General features: G+C 41.5%; 1 protein-coding gene across 10 annotated transcripts in view; it reads left to right on the forward strand.

The window, feature by feature from the left end:
* The window catches only part of MYH10 (myosin heavy chain 10), a 154,099-nt gene that overhangs the window by 90,115 nt on the left and 48,383 nt on the right, over nucleotides 1-15,601 (forward strand). For 7 of the 10 annotated variants that reach the window (XM_032280316.1, XM_032280319.1, XM_032280315.1 and 4 more), the window contains 3 exons: nucleotides 4,267-4,440; nucleotides 4,698-4,812; nucleotides 9,357-9,419. In XM_032280316.1, the coding sequence (XP_032136207.1) occupies nucleotides 4,267-4,440; nucleotides 4,698-4,812; nucleotides 9,357-9,419 (352 nt within the window). The remainder of the gene's footprint in view (nucleotides 1-4,266; nucleotides 4,441-4,697; nucleotides 4,813-9,356; nucleotides 9,420-15,601) is intronic. The other 3 variants (XM_032280321.1, XM_032280323.1, XM_032280322.1) reach the window with 1 other exon arrangement.

The following is a 15,601-nucleotide window of genomic DNA, read 5'->3' on the forward strand; positions in this document are numbered from 1 at the left end:
ATCTCGGCTCACCGCAACCTCCGCCTCCTGGGTTCAGGCAATTCTCCTGCCTCAACCTCCTGAGTAGCTGGGATTACAGGCACGCACTACCATGCCCAGCTAATTTTTTGTATTTTTAGTAGAGACGGGGTTTCACCATGTTGCCCAGGATGGTCTCGATCTCTTGACCTTGTGATCCACCCGCCTCGGCCTCCCAAAGTGCTGGGATTACAGGCGTGAGCCACCGCGCCCGGCCGATATTTACATTTTTAATTATTTTCCAGGCCTTAAGTGTAAATATTATTGTGGTAGAATAAAATCCAGATAGCAACTTTTTGGGCCAGGTATGGTGGCTTATGCCTGTAATCTCAGTGCTTTGGAAAGCTGAGGTGAGAGGATCACTTAAGATCAAGAGTTCGAGACCAGCCTAGGCAACATAGTGAGACTCTCTATAAGAAAGTTTTAAAATTAGCCGGGCATGGTGTCACGTGCCTATAGTACCAGCTTCTCAGGAGGCTGAGGTGGGAGGATGCTTTGAGGCCCTGAGTTGGAGGCTACAGTGATATGGCCACACCACTGCATTCCAGCCTAAGTGACAGAGTGAGACCCTGTCTCAAAAAAAAAAAAAAAATTTATTTGTTAAATCCTCAATTATGAACTGGAAATGCAGACTGGGCATGCCATGGGGCTATAAGATAGTATATAGCATGGCCTTGGTCCTCAAGAACCTGATCTTGAAGCCACAAAACAGAACACAACATAGTAGTGAGCTCATTGGTTCCTGGGTAGAACTCTGTGAATTTGGTAAAAGGCAAAGGCCACAAAGTTGACTGGCAGTGTTGTGGAAGGTATTACAGGTATGGATGCTGTGCAGGGAGTGTTCCAGGGATGAATTTTGTGGACAGAAATTAGCAGGTAAACAGCACATTGAAAGTGGTATTTTAGGGAAGTTATTTGGCAAGTGTCTTAGTCTGTTTTCTGTTACTATAACTGAATACCTAAGACTGAGTAATTTATAAAGAAAAGAAATTTATTTCTTATAGGCCATAGGCTGGGAAGTCCTGGGTCTAGGGGCTGCATTGGATGAGGTTTTTTTTGGTGGTGGGGACTCTCGGCAGAGTCCTGAGGTGGCACAGGGCATCACATGGCAAGGGGGGCTTATAAGAAATGGCCAAACTGTCTTTTTGTGACAGACCTACTCTCATGATAACTAACCTACCTCCTCAACAACACATTAATCCATGAATGAATTAATTCATTTACTAGGAAAGAGCCCCCATGACCCAGTTACCTCCCAGAGGTCTTCTGTCAACACTGCTGCATTGGGAACCAGGTTTCCAATATGTGAACTTTTGGGGAACACATTCAAACCACAGCAGCCAGGGTATTCAGAAAGTATTGGAACAGGGAAGTCACGACACTCCCAGTAACCAGTTATGCCTAGACACTTATGGGTAATGAGCAGAATTAGTTAACTCATTCCTTCTTTCCTTCCTGTATTCTTTGTACTGGTACCTCTAGGCTCTTCCTTAAACCTTTAGAGTGGGCCCTTTATTCCCTGCCTAAATAGTCCTAATTTAAAGGAGAGATGGCTCAGAAAGGGGAGGGAAGGAATTCAAGATTTAATGCTGACTCACTCTTTACCTCAATTTGAGGATTATTCTACTTATTTATAGAAGTATAAAATCTAATTTAAAAATAAGAACATGTCCAGGCTTGGTGGCTCATGCCTATAATCCCAACACTTTGGGAGGCCAAGGCAGGCAGATCACCTGAGGTCAGGAGTTTGAGACCAGCCTGGCCAACGTGCTGAAACCCCATCTCTACTAAAAATACAAAAATTAGCCACTCATGATGGTGGGCACTTGTAGTCCCAGCTACTCAGGAGGCTGAGGCAGGAGAATTGCTTGAAGCTGGGAGGTGGCGGTTACAGTAAGCCAAGATCATGCCGTTGCACTCCAGCCTGGGGGACAAGAGCGAGACTCTGTCTCAAAATAATAATAATAAATAAATAAATAAAAACGTTTTAAAACCCCAAAGAGTCTATGATGATGGGGAATTTAACTATAGCCTGTGGAATGACATGGGATAATGATTCCATTGATGTTCCTTTCAAAATGGAGAGTGAAAACAATACTTTCTAGAAGGAAAGTACCATTAAAAAAATCCTTTGTGGTGGTGCCTGACAGGCTCATGCCAGGCTTATCTCATCTCACGTAATCCCAGCCCCTGCCTCGCCAGATTGTGGGCTGGTAGCAGGCAAGCCTCTGAGTTCAAAAGCTTTCGCAAAACTCATGACCAATATTCAGAAACATAGGCTTCTAAGCTTACAGCTCTTGGAAATACCCAATTAAGAGAAGGAATGATAAGAGAGATCTTGACATTGAAGAATGAAGTGGAAAAAATAAAAAGGAGACACAATAATGGTATTCATAATCATGCTGTCACTGAGTCATTTAGAAAAAATATAAATTTTATTTGAGATACTATATCAGAATTTATGAAAATTCTCAGTAAAAGTGGTTAAGAATGGGCCAGGTGTGATGGCTCACGCCTGTAATCATAGCACTTTGGGAGGCCGAGGCAGGTGGGTCATGAGGTCAAGAGATCGAGACCATCCTGGCCAACATGGTGAAACCCCATCTCTACTAAAAATGCAAAAATTAGCTGGGTATGGTGGCACGCACCGGTAGTCCCAGCTATTCGGGAGGCTGAGGCAGGAGAATCACTTGAACCCAGAGGCAGAGGTTGCAGGGAGCTGAGATCATGCCACTGCACTCCAGCCTGGCAACAGAGCTCCATCACACACAAAAAAAAGTGGTTAAGAATGTAAAAGGGTAAAAGGAAGTTGTTTCTGTTATATTGACATTAATGTGGAACTTTATTTCTCATACTTCTTGTGTGCTTGGGATACTCTCTGAGCTCCTCTAAAGTGACCTAATCCCGATTGCTTCAGATTACTATCTTTTAGCTGATCTGAAACCCTGACGGTTCTTTCAGGTGGTGGAGCACTGGGGTAAGGGTCCCCATTGCAGAAGGGTTCTCTGAGCTTCCACCTGCCGGCATTCAGATCACCCATGCCTTTCTGTGATCACACTATTATACTGTTTCATTTCTATTTAACCGTAGCCTCTAGCTACTTGTAAAAACAGCATTTGTGTGTATAGCCAACTCCTAATAATTATGAAGGCTTTGTGAGTTGAAGAGAACTGATCTTAGAGTCTTATTAAAAAAGCTGATTTCATGAGTGTGCCCTAGAATTAGTACAAGTTCAGTTTTGTATCACACACTTGCCATATTTGTGGTGTGGCAATAAATGATGACCCAGAAGCACTGGAAAATAGACTATGACTATTTAAATATTTTATTTAGCTTTCATGTGTCATTTACCTCCACAGAGGAAGTCACTCCAGAGAATGGTGGGCTCTAAGGCGTTTTTAAAAATTGGGACATAATTCACAAACCGTGGAATCCACCCTTTTAAAACTAAATTCAGTGATTGTTTTAGTGTATTCACAAAGTTGTACAGCCATCACCACTACCTAATCCTGCCACGTTTTCATCACCCCAGAATAAAACCTCATACCCATTAGCGGTCACTCCGCATTCTCTTCCCTCAACCCCCAGCCACCACTAATCTACTTCCTCTCTCTATGGATTCATCTAGCACTTTTTTTCAATGAGGTAATAATGGAATCACATAAAATGGGTTGTCAAGTGTTTGTTAAAACAAATATATAAAGCAATTGATGACTTCGTTTATCAACTTCCATATACTCTACTTAGTAATAATTAAAAAAATATTTCACCAAAAAGTGATACATTTTATTTAATCATCACTTAAACAGAAACTTAAACTGATGAGCATATAAAATGTCTGAAGCATTCTAGTTGGTTGAGGTGTTACAATGATTTATCCAGCCAGTCGTTGAATATAAACATTCAGTTTCATCTCTCCACGTCCTACTTCATTTCTGGCTTCTTTTATTTAACGTTTTTGTGGAGCCATCTCCTTAAAATTCGTTTACTTGTAATTTACATGCAGTATTTATAAGTTTCAGGTAAGTTACTCCTCTGTTTTCTTGCTAGTACCTATTTAGCAGTTTGAGATATCCGTGTTTGAATTATAAACTTGTTATGGCTTAGACATAACAAATTGCTTCCGTCCTAGCAATTTGTTTTCCATGGATCTTCATAAAACTAATTGTTTTGGAAGTTAAGTGCCAAACTCAGTAGTATTAAAGTGACATGCAAACCTTGTGAATTCTTATTGCCTGTCATTATCAGGCGAACCCTCCTGGTGTACTGGCCCTTTTGGATGAAGAATGCTGGTTCCCTAAAGCCACAGATAAAACCTTTGTTGAAAAGCTGGTTCAAGAGCAAGGTTCCCACTCCAAGTTTCAGAAACCCCGACAGCTAAAAGACAAAGCTGATTTTTGCATTATACATTATGCAGGGAAGGTAAGAACTTTTATGTTGAATAACTGAATTTAAATGGCTGTGTTTGAAATTTAGCTACATTTTTATGAAGGTGTAACAAAGGTGCTGATAAACGTTTATAAACAAATGCAAGTATATATTACAAACATACTGTCTTTCAGACAACCCATTTTTTGGACTGTTGTATGAAAGTTTTTGGTTGAGGCTTAAAGTGTTTCTGTTTTTGTGTTTGGTTTTGTGTTCTCCATTTCACCACTTCTGGCTTTGGTGTGGGATAGGTGGACTATAAGGCGGATGAGTGGCTGATGAAGAACATGGACCCCCTGAATGACAACGTGGCCACCCTTTTGCACCAGTCATCAGACAGATTTGTGGCCGAGCTTTGGAAAGATGGTAAGAAAGCGCTTATCTTTGTAATTATGCTTGGCTCGAATCTTTTATAATTAAGGTTTATATATGGTTATTTTACATATATATGTGTGTATATATATATATGCTTCTTACTTTAAAATCTTTCTTTCCCTAGAGCAGGGCTGCCGTTATATTGGAATTTATCCATTTTAAGAATACTTGGGTTAAGAAATGAATACAGAGACATCTACCTTCTTGGTCAGATGTTGTAGGGAGTACAGAAACATTCTAGGCCCAGAGCCACAAAGACACACACATATGCCTCAGGCCACCGCAATCCCAATTCAGTATAATCCAGGAACACTGGGACACAAAACCCAAGAAGGCCTGCACGTTCCATTTTCCCTGTGTCAGGCCTGCTGAGCTACGTCCTTCCTCACTACCTGCCCCCTGACACCCAGTGGCTGGTGGATAAACTCTCAAATCACTTACATACAGATCAGTTGCTTTTATTTCTATCAATCCTCATAGTTCTTTTGTTATGTGAACCTCAGGTGAAGATTTTTGGTGATTTTTATTGTAGACTAGAAGATTTTACTAGTACCAGAAAATCAAAATATCTTTGTGTCTGCATGCATTGTAGGAACAATATCTTCTAGAGCTCAGCTCTCCTACTGCATTTCATCCTGGCTCTATCCCACCTCTTTGCTTGGCTTCAGGCCATGCAGGACCTTAGCCCTGGATCTACCCCTGCCTAGACCTTGACTCTGAGGCCAGACCTGTTCAGTAACCTGGTTCATATCTGCTTTCTCTATAGCATCTTAAGCCTTGTAATCTAGCTGTCTTCTCAGAGGTAGAGGGAAAGAAACAAGCAGAGAAGAAGGGGGCTAAGGGCAATTGGGGCAAAAGGCAAGAGACAGGAAGAGCAGAATGGACACAAAGTGACTACGGGGAATGTGAACCTATAAAAGGTCATCTTAAGAATGATTGTGCCCGTCAGATCAAATAAGTATGAGGGAGCCTGCAGGGGTGATGCACTGAACACAGGCATGCATGTGTCCTAGAAACAGACTTTGTGCCTGAGACGCATCAGAGGGGGTCTGGGGGAAAGATGAGCTTTCCAACAAGTAAAACAGAAGCTTTTAGCCTTTATACCTTTAGGTGAAAGTTTTCAACTGACTACTGAGTGCACAGTGTCACTTCCAGTGACCTAATTCTGTGAGGACTGGGAAGAGAAGCAGGGCACTCCAGTAGAACTTACAGTATCCTCAGAGATGAGCTCCTCTTACACTTGTCGACAGGCAGTGTTAGAGTGGGATATGAGAAACTGAGACAAGAGCAGAAAAAGATCTCTGAGCTAGGTTGTCACAGGGTCTGCAGTGCTAGAAAGGCCAGCGCTGGTGAGTTGGAAATGGTGTATGGGAAATCTGTGAGAAAGAGGGAGGAGTCATGCTGCAGTCAGAGGTATTTGCATTCCTTCAGGAATCACTTCAGCTGTGACAGTGTTGGGGACTGTGTAGGTTACAAAGTCACCTCATGTTCAGCTCCTCCTCCAGACACCCTTGTAAGGTCTTAGAACACAGCAGAGGGAGTGAGATCAGTATGCAAAATGTATCTATGATAAATGCCACGTGAATGCTACAGTGAGTTTTTAGGGATGTGCAACAGAGGAAGGGTCCACCTTTTTCTGGGGTGCTAAGGGAAAATGGCATGACGAGAGAATGCAATTTTCCTTGTCCTTAAAGAATAATGATTTGTTGCTTAAACAATGAAAGTTAACATCTACTGAGCCCCTACTAAGTGCCACACAGTGTTTTCAGCACTAGTTTTTGAGCATTTATGGCCTGGTTACACCTTAAACGTTTGTGGGTAAGAAGGTTTACGTGAACTAACTCTAGGGGTGAGTGTCTGGGGTGGCATTTGTAGAAATGAAGTTGGCAGGAGAAGTTGTACAGAATGATCACAGTGGAGAAGTGGAAAATAGTAGCTCAGGAGGAGTGTTCCGTTTGGCTTTAGAGAGGGCTGGGGCAGAGAAGAGTGAGCAGGAAATGAGGCCAGGATAGTAGGTTGAGGCTTGATTGGAGAGTCCTCCTGTCCCATCTCTGGTGGAAATTGGACTTGAGACTTTGCTGAATAGAGAGCATCAGTAGGTTTGTGACTTTGGGTCATGACCCATTCTGAACTTGAAGAAGTGAAACAGGCAGTGTTGGCTGGAAGTGGGGAGATGACAATGGGCGTGGAGATGGTGCCTGGAAAAGAGGAACAGAGGAAATGGGGAGTTTTCCCTGGTTTTCTCTTTATTTTGAAGGAAAACAGGTATCGGGAACACTGACATTATAAGCATGGAAATTAGGTCTTTTATTACATATTTATTCTGACATTATGAACTCTTTTTGAAATCTTATATTCCTTAACCAAAAATGGTGTTGGAAACACCTATTCAGCACTTGACCTATTGATATAATACTACATACCTAATTATGTGCTTCCCATGGCAGTAATCTGTGAGCTAGATCTGGAAGCAATGAGAGACATGTCCCTGCCTCCCAAGAGCTAGTGATCCAGTTGAGAAACCAGGGTATACACAGATGCAGAACTGAGCTAGTCTTTTTCTTGGCTCCCAGCTTCTGACTTCCTCCTTCCATTCTTCTTAACTTTAGGTCTCACCATACCCAGAGAGTGGAGAGGGCTTTGGCAACAATAGGTCAGAGGCTGTAGGTATAAAAGATTTCGTGGGCAAGGGTGGAGGTGGGAGGCTGTGATACCATACAAATTACAGATCACAGATGCTGTGTCTTACAGATAGGACCATGTCTGGAGACTCCTTACCTGTACTTTTGTGTCTTCCATTTAAGAGATACAGGAAAGTTACTGATTTGATTACAGAAATGCTTAGCGGAAACTTGAAGCCTTGCTGAGCTCCATCAGCTCTGGGGTGAACCCCGTTCATCTGTACTTGGTCCATAGCTCTGACTCACAGATGCCATGTTTGCACAGTCCTATTTATGGCCCTTGCCTTTCTAAAGATATGCCGTTGGGAGTGTGTTTGGCCACTCTTGTCAAAATAAGCTAAGGAATATCTTATCTACCCCAGGTTTGCCTTGGCTCTGCTAGCTTCTGTTCTGGAATACTCCTACATGTTTGCTCTTCTGATAATGCTGCTCTTAGCAGAAGGTGCTGTGGTTCTTCAGCTTAGGTGAACAGTTAGTTTAATCTGAGTGACACAGAAGATCTCAGAGGCCACTCACTGTTGGGAGGCGCTGTTCTTCAAGGTGAGGAGCAAGCAGAGAAGCAGTACCATGTTTGTCCAGTTTTGAGGACCGTTTGTTCCATATATAAAGTAGGGGCAGGCACAGAAGTTTGAAGAGGGTTTTAAGGTGGAGAATTTATCACTGCTCACTCTGGATGTAGAGATTTCAGGATAAGGGGAGCAATTTTTCTCTAGGAAAATAACCCTGGAAAAACATTATTTTCCCCTTTTTAGAGCCACTTAAAAGCAGAAAATGACAAGTTGACCATGAATGGATGAATATATGATATGTGAATATAGTTTGCCTGTGAAGGTACAACACCTAGAGTATGAAACTTTTTGTGTTAAAATAGTTTATGGCTGGACACGGTGGCTCACACCTGTAATCCCAGCAGTTTGGGAGGCTGAGGCAGGAGGATCGCTTGATCCCAGGAGTTCAAGACCAGCCTGGGCAACACAGCGAGACCCTGTCTCAACTGAAAAAAAAAAAAAAAAAGAAAAACAAAAGAAAATAGAGTTTGTTTTAGAGTTTTCTCAAGGCCAAACCAGGAGAAATAAGATTTATTGGTGGCAGCCCTGCCCTAGAGATTTATAATGCCCTAGTTTTTGCTAAAAGATGTTATTTGGGATCTCTTTACCAGCTGCAAAGGACTTCTTAGCACTTCTTAAAGTTTATATCCAGGAAAAAACCCTAAAGATTGTATTTTCATGTCAATGTACCTCCTAGGATATTTTCATGAGTAACAGTAAAATCAATAAGTATAATCTTGCTTATGATTCAAAATTATTTTAACATTTTGCTACAACAGAACTTGAATTTTGTTTCCCTTAATGGTAGTTCTCTATCGTATAGTAATTTGTATTCAAAGTCAATTACATTTCCAAAAATCTGTATTGGAAGTAAAATTACACAGCAGTGTAATTTTTCACAGTAAAAGCCGCTAGTATTTACAGTCGCCATAGTGCTGTGACTTAACTGCAGACGCATCCTGAGCTACTAAGATATTTTTATGATAGACAACTCAAATAGTGCCTTATTCCTTTTAAATGTCATCTTGCATTTACATGGGATAATCATTTGACATTGATATCATATAATGCTCACACCACAAGTTGGGAATATGCTCTTTGGATTTAACATTAATCTATTTTATAAAGAACTTTGTCCAAATGTGCAAATTCTCTAAAAAGTCATGTTTGCATGGGATCTGCCCTGGGCTAGCTCCTTTTGTAGCCCGATTTCAAAGTTGACTTGTGCTGTCGAATGTCTTTCACACTAACTGAAGTGTTTGTGTATTTGCTCTTCTGTCCTGTTTTTGCTGTTTCTCTGCTTTAGAGATTCAGAATATTCAGAGAGCTTCTTTCTATGACAGTGTTTCTGGTCTTCATGAGCCACCAGGTGAATGTATAAAGCCTGTAGGTCTTCCAAAACAGAAGGGTTTTAAGCCCAGAGGAAAAACGTGTGGGGGGACTGGCAGGGTGGCCGGGGAGGGCAGGGGGTAGGCTTGGGGGTTGGAGTGGGTTTCTGGGTTTCTGTTTTTGTTTTGCTCATAGGCCTGCATGAACCTTTCATTTCATGCTCAGTTTTATTATACTTCAAGGCAAATGTTTGAGTGCATAAGCAATTTAATTGCTACTGCCTACACATTGCTTCTTATTTTATGCATAGCACTTATAGCACCGCATATTAAAAGGTATGCCACTCCATTTTCCAATAGTGCCATTGTGATACACATTCCTCTAAGGGAATTGTTAAGAACTGATCTGCTAAATGACATCTCCTTTGCTTTTGAGTCACCTTTAAATTTTCAACTCTTAAAGAATTCCAAGGATGAGCTTTCTCTTTTATTTAAGACACTAACATTTAGTAGACCAATAATTACATATTTACCTCAGGCGTGTTGGTCTCATCATTATACCTTTTATTTGGAATTTGTGTGTATATCTGGCTACTTGGCCTTTTCTTCTCAACCAGAGGCCCTGAAACTATCTACAAGGCCTGATATGTGCAAGTTGAGACTAATATAGAGTGGAGTGTTGTCAGAATTATACATTGAACCTGAAATTGAGCTCCAAATGTTTGGGCTTTGTGATCTGAATCCTTAGCCCTGTGTTAAAATACAGCCTAACTACAGCTACACAGTCTCCAAAAGCCCAGTAAAAAATGAAGCCCACCCAGTCTACCAAATGTTTAGTGAAATTGGCAAGTAGCAAAACAAAGATAAATTTATATTATGAAATTTCCTTTATGATTTTTGGAACATGATAATGCTGAGATCCAAATCCATCACAAAAGTCATTTTTAAAATGTTAAAGGACCATGCCTATTTTAATCCAACTCAAAATACCTGCCATCAACTCCAGTTCTATGAAAGAAGTAGATTGCAAGTATGGAGTGGGAAGAGAGAAGAGATTATGACAGAGACAGCATAAGCAGGAATGAAAATCCCACAGAACTCCAAAGGAAAAGATCTCTAAATTCAGTCATCTTTGGCGCTGGGGAATACTGACAGTGTTGAAATGGAGAGGGGGAGCTTGGAGGTAGTTTCCAGCTATAACCTGGGACTTGTGCTTTATTAAAGGTTAGTGCTTGATCTTTTGGACTTTCTCCTAAAGTTAGTGCCCTCTTTAGATGAATTCCCTTTGGATTTCTAACCTCGTAAAAGAATTCCAGCCTGTGAACTCTTTGAGGGCAGGGCCAGTGCCTGGCTTTACTCGCTGTCATTTCTTCAGCACCTGGCACAGAGGAGGCACAGCATCACTAAGTCATGAGTGAGAGCTGATGGATGGATGGGGTGGCGACCCTATATCCGTTTTTTCAGCCCCAGCAGCTTCACCTACCATTCCCACCGTGGCCTTTCCCTCACCTAAAGCACGGACACTCTTTCCTGTGGGACCATGATCTTTGGGTTGTATACTCCAGGCATTTTGCTGTACCAGCAGCATCCAGTACAGAGCTACTCTTAGAAGACTTCGTTCTAATGAATGAGCTGAGGGAGGCTCATTCCCCTCACCACACCCTCACCTTGGCACTGAAAATGTTTCCAGTTCTGTTTCTCTCTGTCAGGCGTCCCTTGGTTGAGTTACTCAGCTGAACCAAGTATCAAGGGTCTCAATCTCTGCTTCACCTTGGAAGCCCATCCATCTACCAAGGCCAAATATGGTCTTTGAAATTGTGTGTAATATTTTACAGCAAAATTGTTTTCTCTTTAGTGTGTTTATGGATTCAAGACCACTACCCCAGGGAGGGCTAAGGATTTTAAAATGAAAATGTAGGACTTTAATATTTCCATTGTGTTCTTGGAAGACAATGGATGAAGGAGTTTCTAGGAATCCAAATTGTGATTGCCTGTGATGTGCTGACATGTGGTAAGCATCTCTCTAAAGCAAGTGATACAAATAGGGCCCATGTGCTTACACATGTGTAATGATGGGGAAATAGCATTATGAAGAGTATGCAGGCTTCTGAGGATAAAAGTGAGAGACTGGAATAGAGATTTTCCAGAAGCATCACAGGACAAGTGTAAAAGAGAAAGGAACAGGGGAGAACAGGATTCCTAGAGGCAAATACAGAGGTCATACAAATTTTTGCTAGAAAGTCAAGGAGTTTTCTTGCAAGTATATTTTGAAAGTCTGGACTGCAGAGATAAACCAGTAGTGGAAGATACAAGCAGAATTAACCAGAAAAGAGGGGTTGTAACCTCAAAGCTACAAGCAGGGCTTTTGGAGTAAAAGGATAATGAGTAATAGGGTAATAGAGACTATCAAAGGCTTTAGACCTGATCCAAACCATGTTGGAGGGACAGTTATGTATCGTTTTCACTAACTCTAGTTTATACCTACACCTGCAATTTCCTTCATAGAACAGCACCAGTTAGGCTCTTTGAACTGCCATGTGTGCTAGATTGCAGCTGACAGTTCTGGAAGAGAACCACCAGAGAAAAAATAGGGGAAAACCTGAGAAGTACATGCAGAGTCAAGTATCATGACTGATAAGTTGGTAGCCATTTAATCTCCTCATACATGGCATCCATTGATCATAACCCCTATCTTAAATCCCATTTTAGGATCTGTGGTTTAGGTCTGACATAGTTTCCATGTTTAAATTGTTCTCCCTTTCAATGGATGAAGGTTTTTGTTATTGTTGCAGTATATTCTACTCCTTCATATTTTTTTATCGTGAGTGTTAGCAATAGTTGGAAACTTCACGGAGGAGAAGCAGTGCTTGGGTAGTGCAGCTTGAGTTCCTGAGGGCAAGTGTGGACAGTGACATGTAGTTCTCAGGGCTATTGTGAGTATCAACTGAGGCAACATGAGCCTGAATACGTGGCACACGGGAGTGCCTGAATATGTGGTGTTATAGAGTTGCTGTTGCCATGGCTGCATCTGCAGCAGCTGCTACTGTAATTACAAAAAAAAACAGGGAACCCTGATAAATGTTTATTTCCTTGGCTTTATTTAACATAAGTCCAGTATCGCTCATAGTGTCCCAAGATGCAGCTGATATGTAGTGTTGCCTTGTTTCAGTCAGTGTGGTGCCCAGTCTCAGTGTGAGTTGGGGACATAGGACCCAACAAGGGGAGAAAGCGAGCACAGGGCACAGTGAAGCTGCAGGCAAAGAATGGCTTCCTATCTGCCCAATGCCTTGGATGGCTGAAAGAAATAAGAAGGTAGATGGAGGTAAGGGAGACATTCAAGTTTGGCTTGAGACTAGTGCTTGGGATAAAGAAGATTGCTTTCTCCTTAAATCACATGCTTCCTCTCAACCTCTCAACTTCCTGAGGTTTTTCTAAAAATTTTCAGATGCTAGAGTAATTAGTAGATCAGTTCTAGCAACTAGTTATGTAACCACTGTAAACTGGTTATTACAGTACCATGTAACAGGGATATTACGGAAATAGACTGATGTTAAGATTGTTTCTGCGAATTCATAATAGTTAAATATTTTGTTTCCAGTTGTTTTTGACAGTGACATTTTCATCTGTACAAGAATTGTCTTACTATATTGAAATGAGTATTGAGAACCTACTCCATGCCTCACATGGTGCTAGGCAGTAGAGACCTTTCATAAGAAGTGTGTGATGCCCCTCTCAGTCATCAGCATCTGTTGAAATTAACATTAAATAGGTTTCTTCCCCCTTTTTTGGTTTCTAGCTATATTAACTAGAATGAATATCTGAAGATCTAGCTTAAATACTTGAAATTAAATTTAGTAACACTAGGATTTTGGCCCATGCACAGATTTGAAAAACATAAAAATCTATGGACCCGTCTCCTAGATTATCCCCTAGAAGAAGGGCCAGTTAAGGATTCTGGCACCAGCCGATACCATTCCTTCTATGAAATTGTTATTGGCAGTTTCATGATGAGATAGACGACACGTTGCATTTTCTCTCTTAAACTGTGAATATGTCCTCACAGATTTTAGCCTGGAACTCATCTAATTTCCGACTGTTTAAACGAATTGTTATAGATTAGTAAATTAGGTGTTAGTATAAAATACTTTTCAGGCTTCTAGAACCAAGTAATGAATTTAAATGCCCACCAATAATCCTAACCAGACTGTCCTGGCATCTCAGATTGAAGAATTTGTAGTACAAGAATAAACAAAGCCAGTCTTTACCCTGAAACTGTGGCTGGAGGAAAGTTACTTTGAGATTGAGAAGCAACATTAGGTTTTCCAAGGAGGCACACTGCTCATTTCAAGGAGCTGCTGGAATCTTGTCTTCACATTTTCTGCTTTTCTCTACTTTCTGCTTTGATCAACAAGAAAATACTCTTAAAATAGACGTTTTTCAGGTCTTGATTTTTGAGTAAAATCATGCATTATTAGTGTGGCCGAAATCATTTAATGAATTTCCCTAAGTGTTTCTCTTTTACCCACAAGATAATTGTGTTGGTGGACTCTAACCCTGAGTTTACAATATTGAATTAAAGCCAGGCGTGGTGGCTCACACCTGTAATCCCTGCATTTGGGAGGCCGAGGTGGGAGGATTACCTAAGGTAATCGAGACCAGCCTGACCAACATGGAGAGATCCTGTCTCTACTAAAAATACAAAATTAGCCAGGCATGGTGGCACATGCCTGTAATCCCAGCTACTTGGGAGGCTGAGGCAGGAGAATCACTTGAATCCGGGAGGTGGAGGTTGCAGTGAGCCGAGATCGCGCTATTGCACTCCAACCTGGGCAGTAAGAGCGAAACTCCATCTCAAAACAAAAATGTTGAATTAGAAACAAGAATTGAACATCTAAAGCATTACTTTTTTTAATCTGAATATTTAGCTTTGGATTATACTTATTAAAATTAAATATGAAAGTCAGGATTATTATGACTATATTTATTGCTTACTATATTTTTTTAAAACCACACACACAACACTGACAGATTGCGTTTAAGAACTGCCTGTGCAGGCTAAAGTACTGCATAACCAGTGTAACTGAATCCTTGCAGAGTAGCATAGTGCTCTTCCTCTTTTGTTGTGGTGAAGATTTGTTCTTCTGGTAAACTTCATGCAAGTTCATTTAGCAGATACTTATTAAATAGCTACTGTGTGCCCAGCACCAGACACTGGCCAACATTTGGAGGGTAGGAGATTGTCTCCACTGATGGTTGGGGGCCCAGAGACACCGTGGGCACAGCTCTCGGGGCCCTGAGTGTGTGAGATGCTGGAAAAATGTTCCATGGGAAGCTTAGTCCAGCGAGAAGATGCACAGAACAGCATGGAAATTCTGTCCCACGGATTCAAAGCCTAGAGGAGGGAGTGGCCTCTTTAGCTTTGGAGGCAGGGTGAAAACCTAGCCTAAGAAGAGTTCCCTGAAATCGCTGGTAAAGAAACAGAGATTTAAAAGTATTTAAGAGTTTGACAAGATGAATGGAGCAGGCTGGGCATTCCAGGCAGAGAGAAAAGGTTGAAATGTGAAGTCATTGTGTCTTTGAGAAAATGCAACTAGTTTTGTACAGTTGGCCTTCAGGGGCATATGTGAAAGGGACAAGAGAGGTGCCTTCATTGAGCACTTGAATGTCTTTGAGGCTCACAACTCTGAAGTGTGGTCTCCTTAGCCCCATTTCAAGAGGAGGAAATTGAAGCTTGGAGAGGTTGGGTCACTTGCCCCCATCACCCAGCCCATGAGTGTGGTGTGTCTGACTCTAAGTGGAGGCCACTGCTGTGCTCTACTACTGAGCTAAGTTATTTGGACAATATCCGACAGGCTGTGGGAGAAATTCAAGAATGTGAATGCTTAGTTTTGTCTTTTAGAAATGGCTGCTAATCATTACACTGGGACCAAAGACATAAATGGAAGGAACCGTGTGGCACTGGGAGCAGAGGATGGAATGGGGGAGAAGTGCAGGATCTAGGGCAGAAGCAGGAGCCCAGCAAGGGCAGGGAGAGGGGGGGTGGATAGATGACATCTTAACCTTTGGCTTGACCAGTTTTGGTCAGTGATTCCATTGGATAGGAAGCCCAGGATGAAGAACAGGACAGAGGGTGGGTCCATGCTTGGGTTTAAGACATGGACCTTTGTCCCCTCTCCATATCCTTTTTTTTTTTTTTTTTTTTTTTTTTTTTTTTTTTTTTTTT

This window comes from Sapajus apella, unplaced genomic scaffold, assembly GCF_009761245.1.
Source record: "Sapajus apella isolate SASKATOON/1434 unplaced genomic scaffold, GSC_monkey_1.0 scaffold12, whole genome shotgun sequence".
NCBI classification, from domain to species: Eukaryota; Metazoa; Chordata; class Mammalia; order Primates; family Cebidae; genus Sapajus; species Sapajus apella.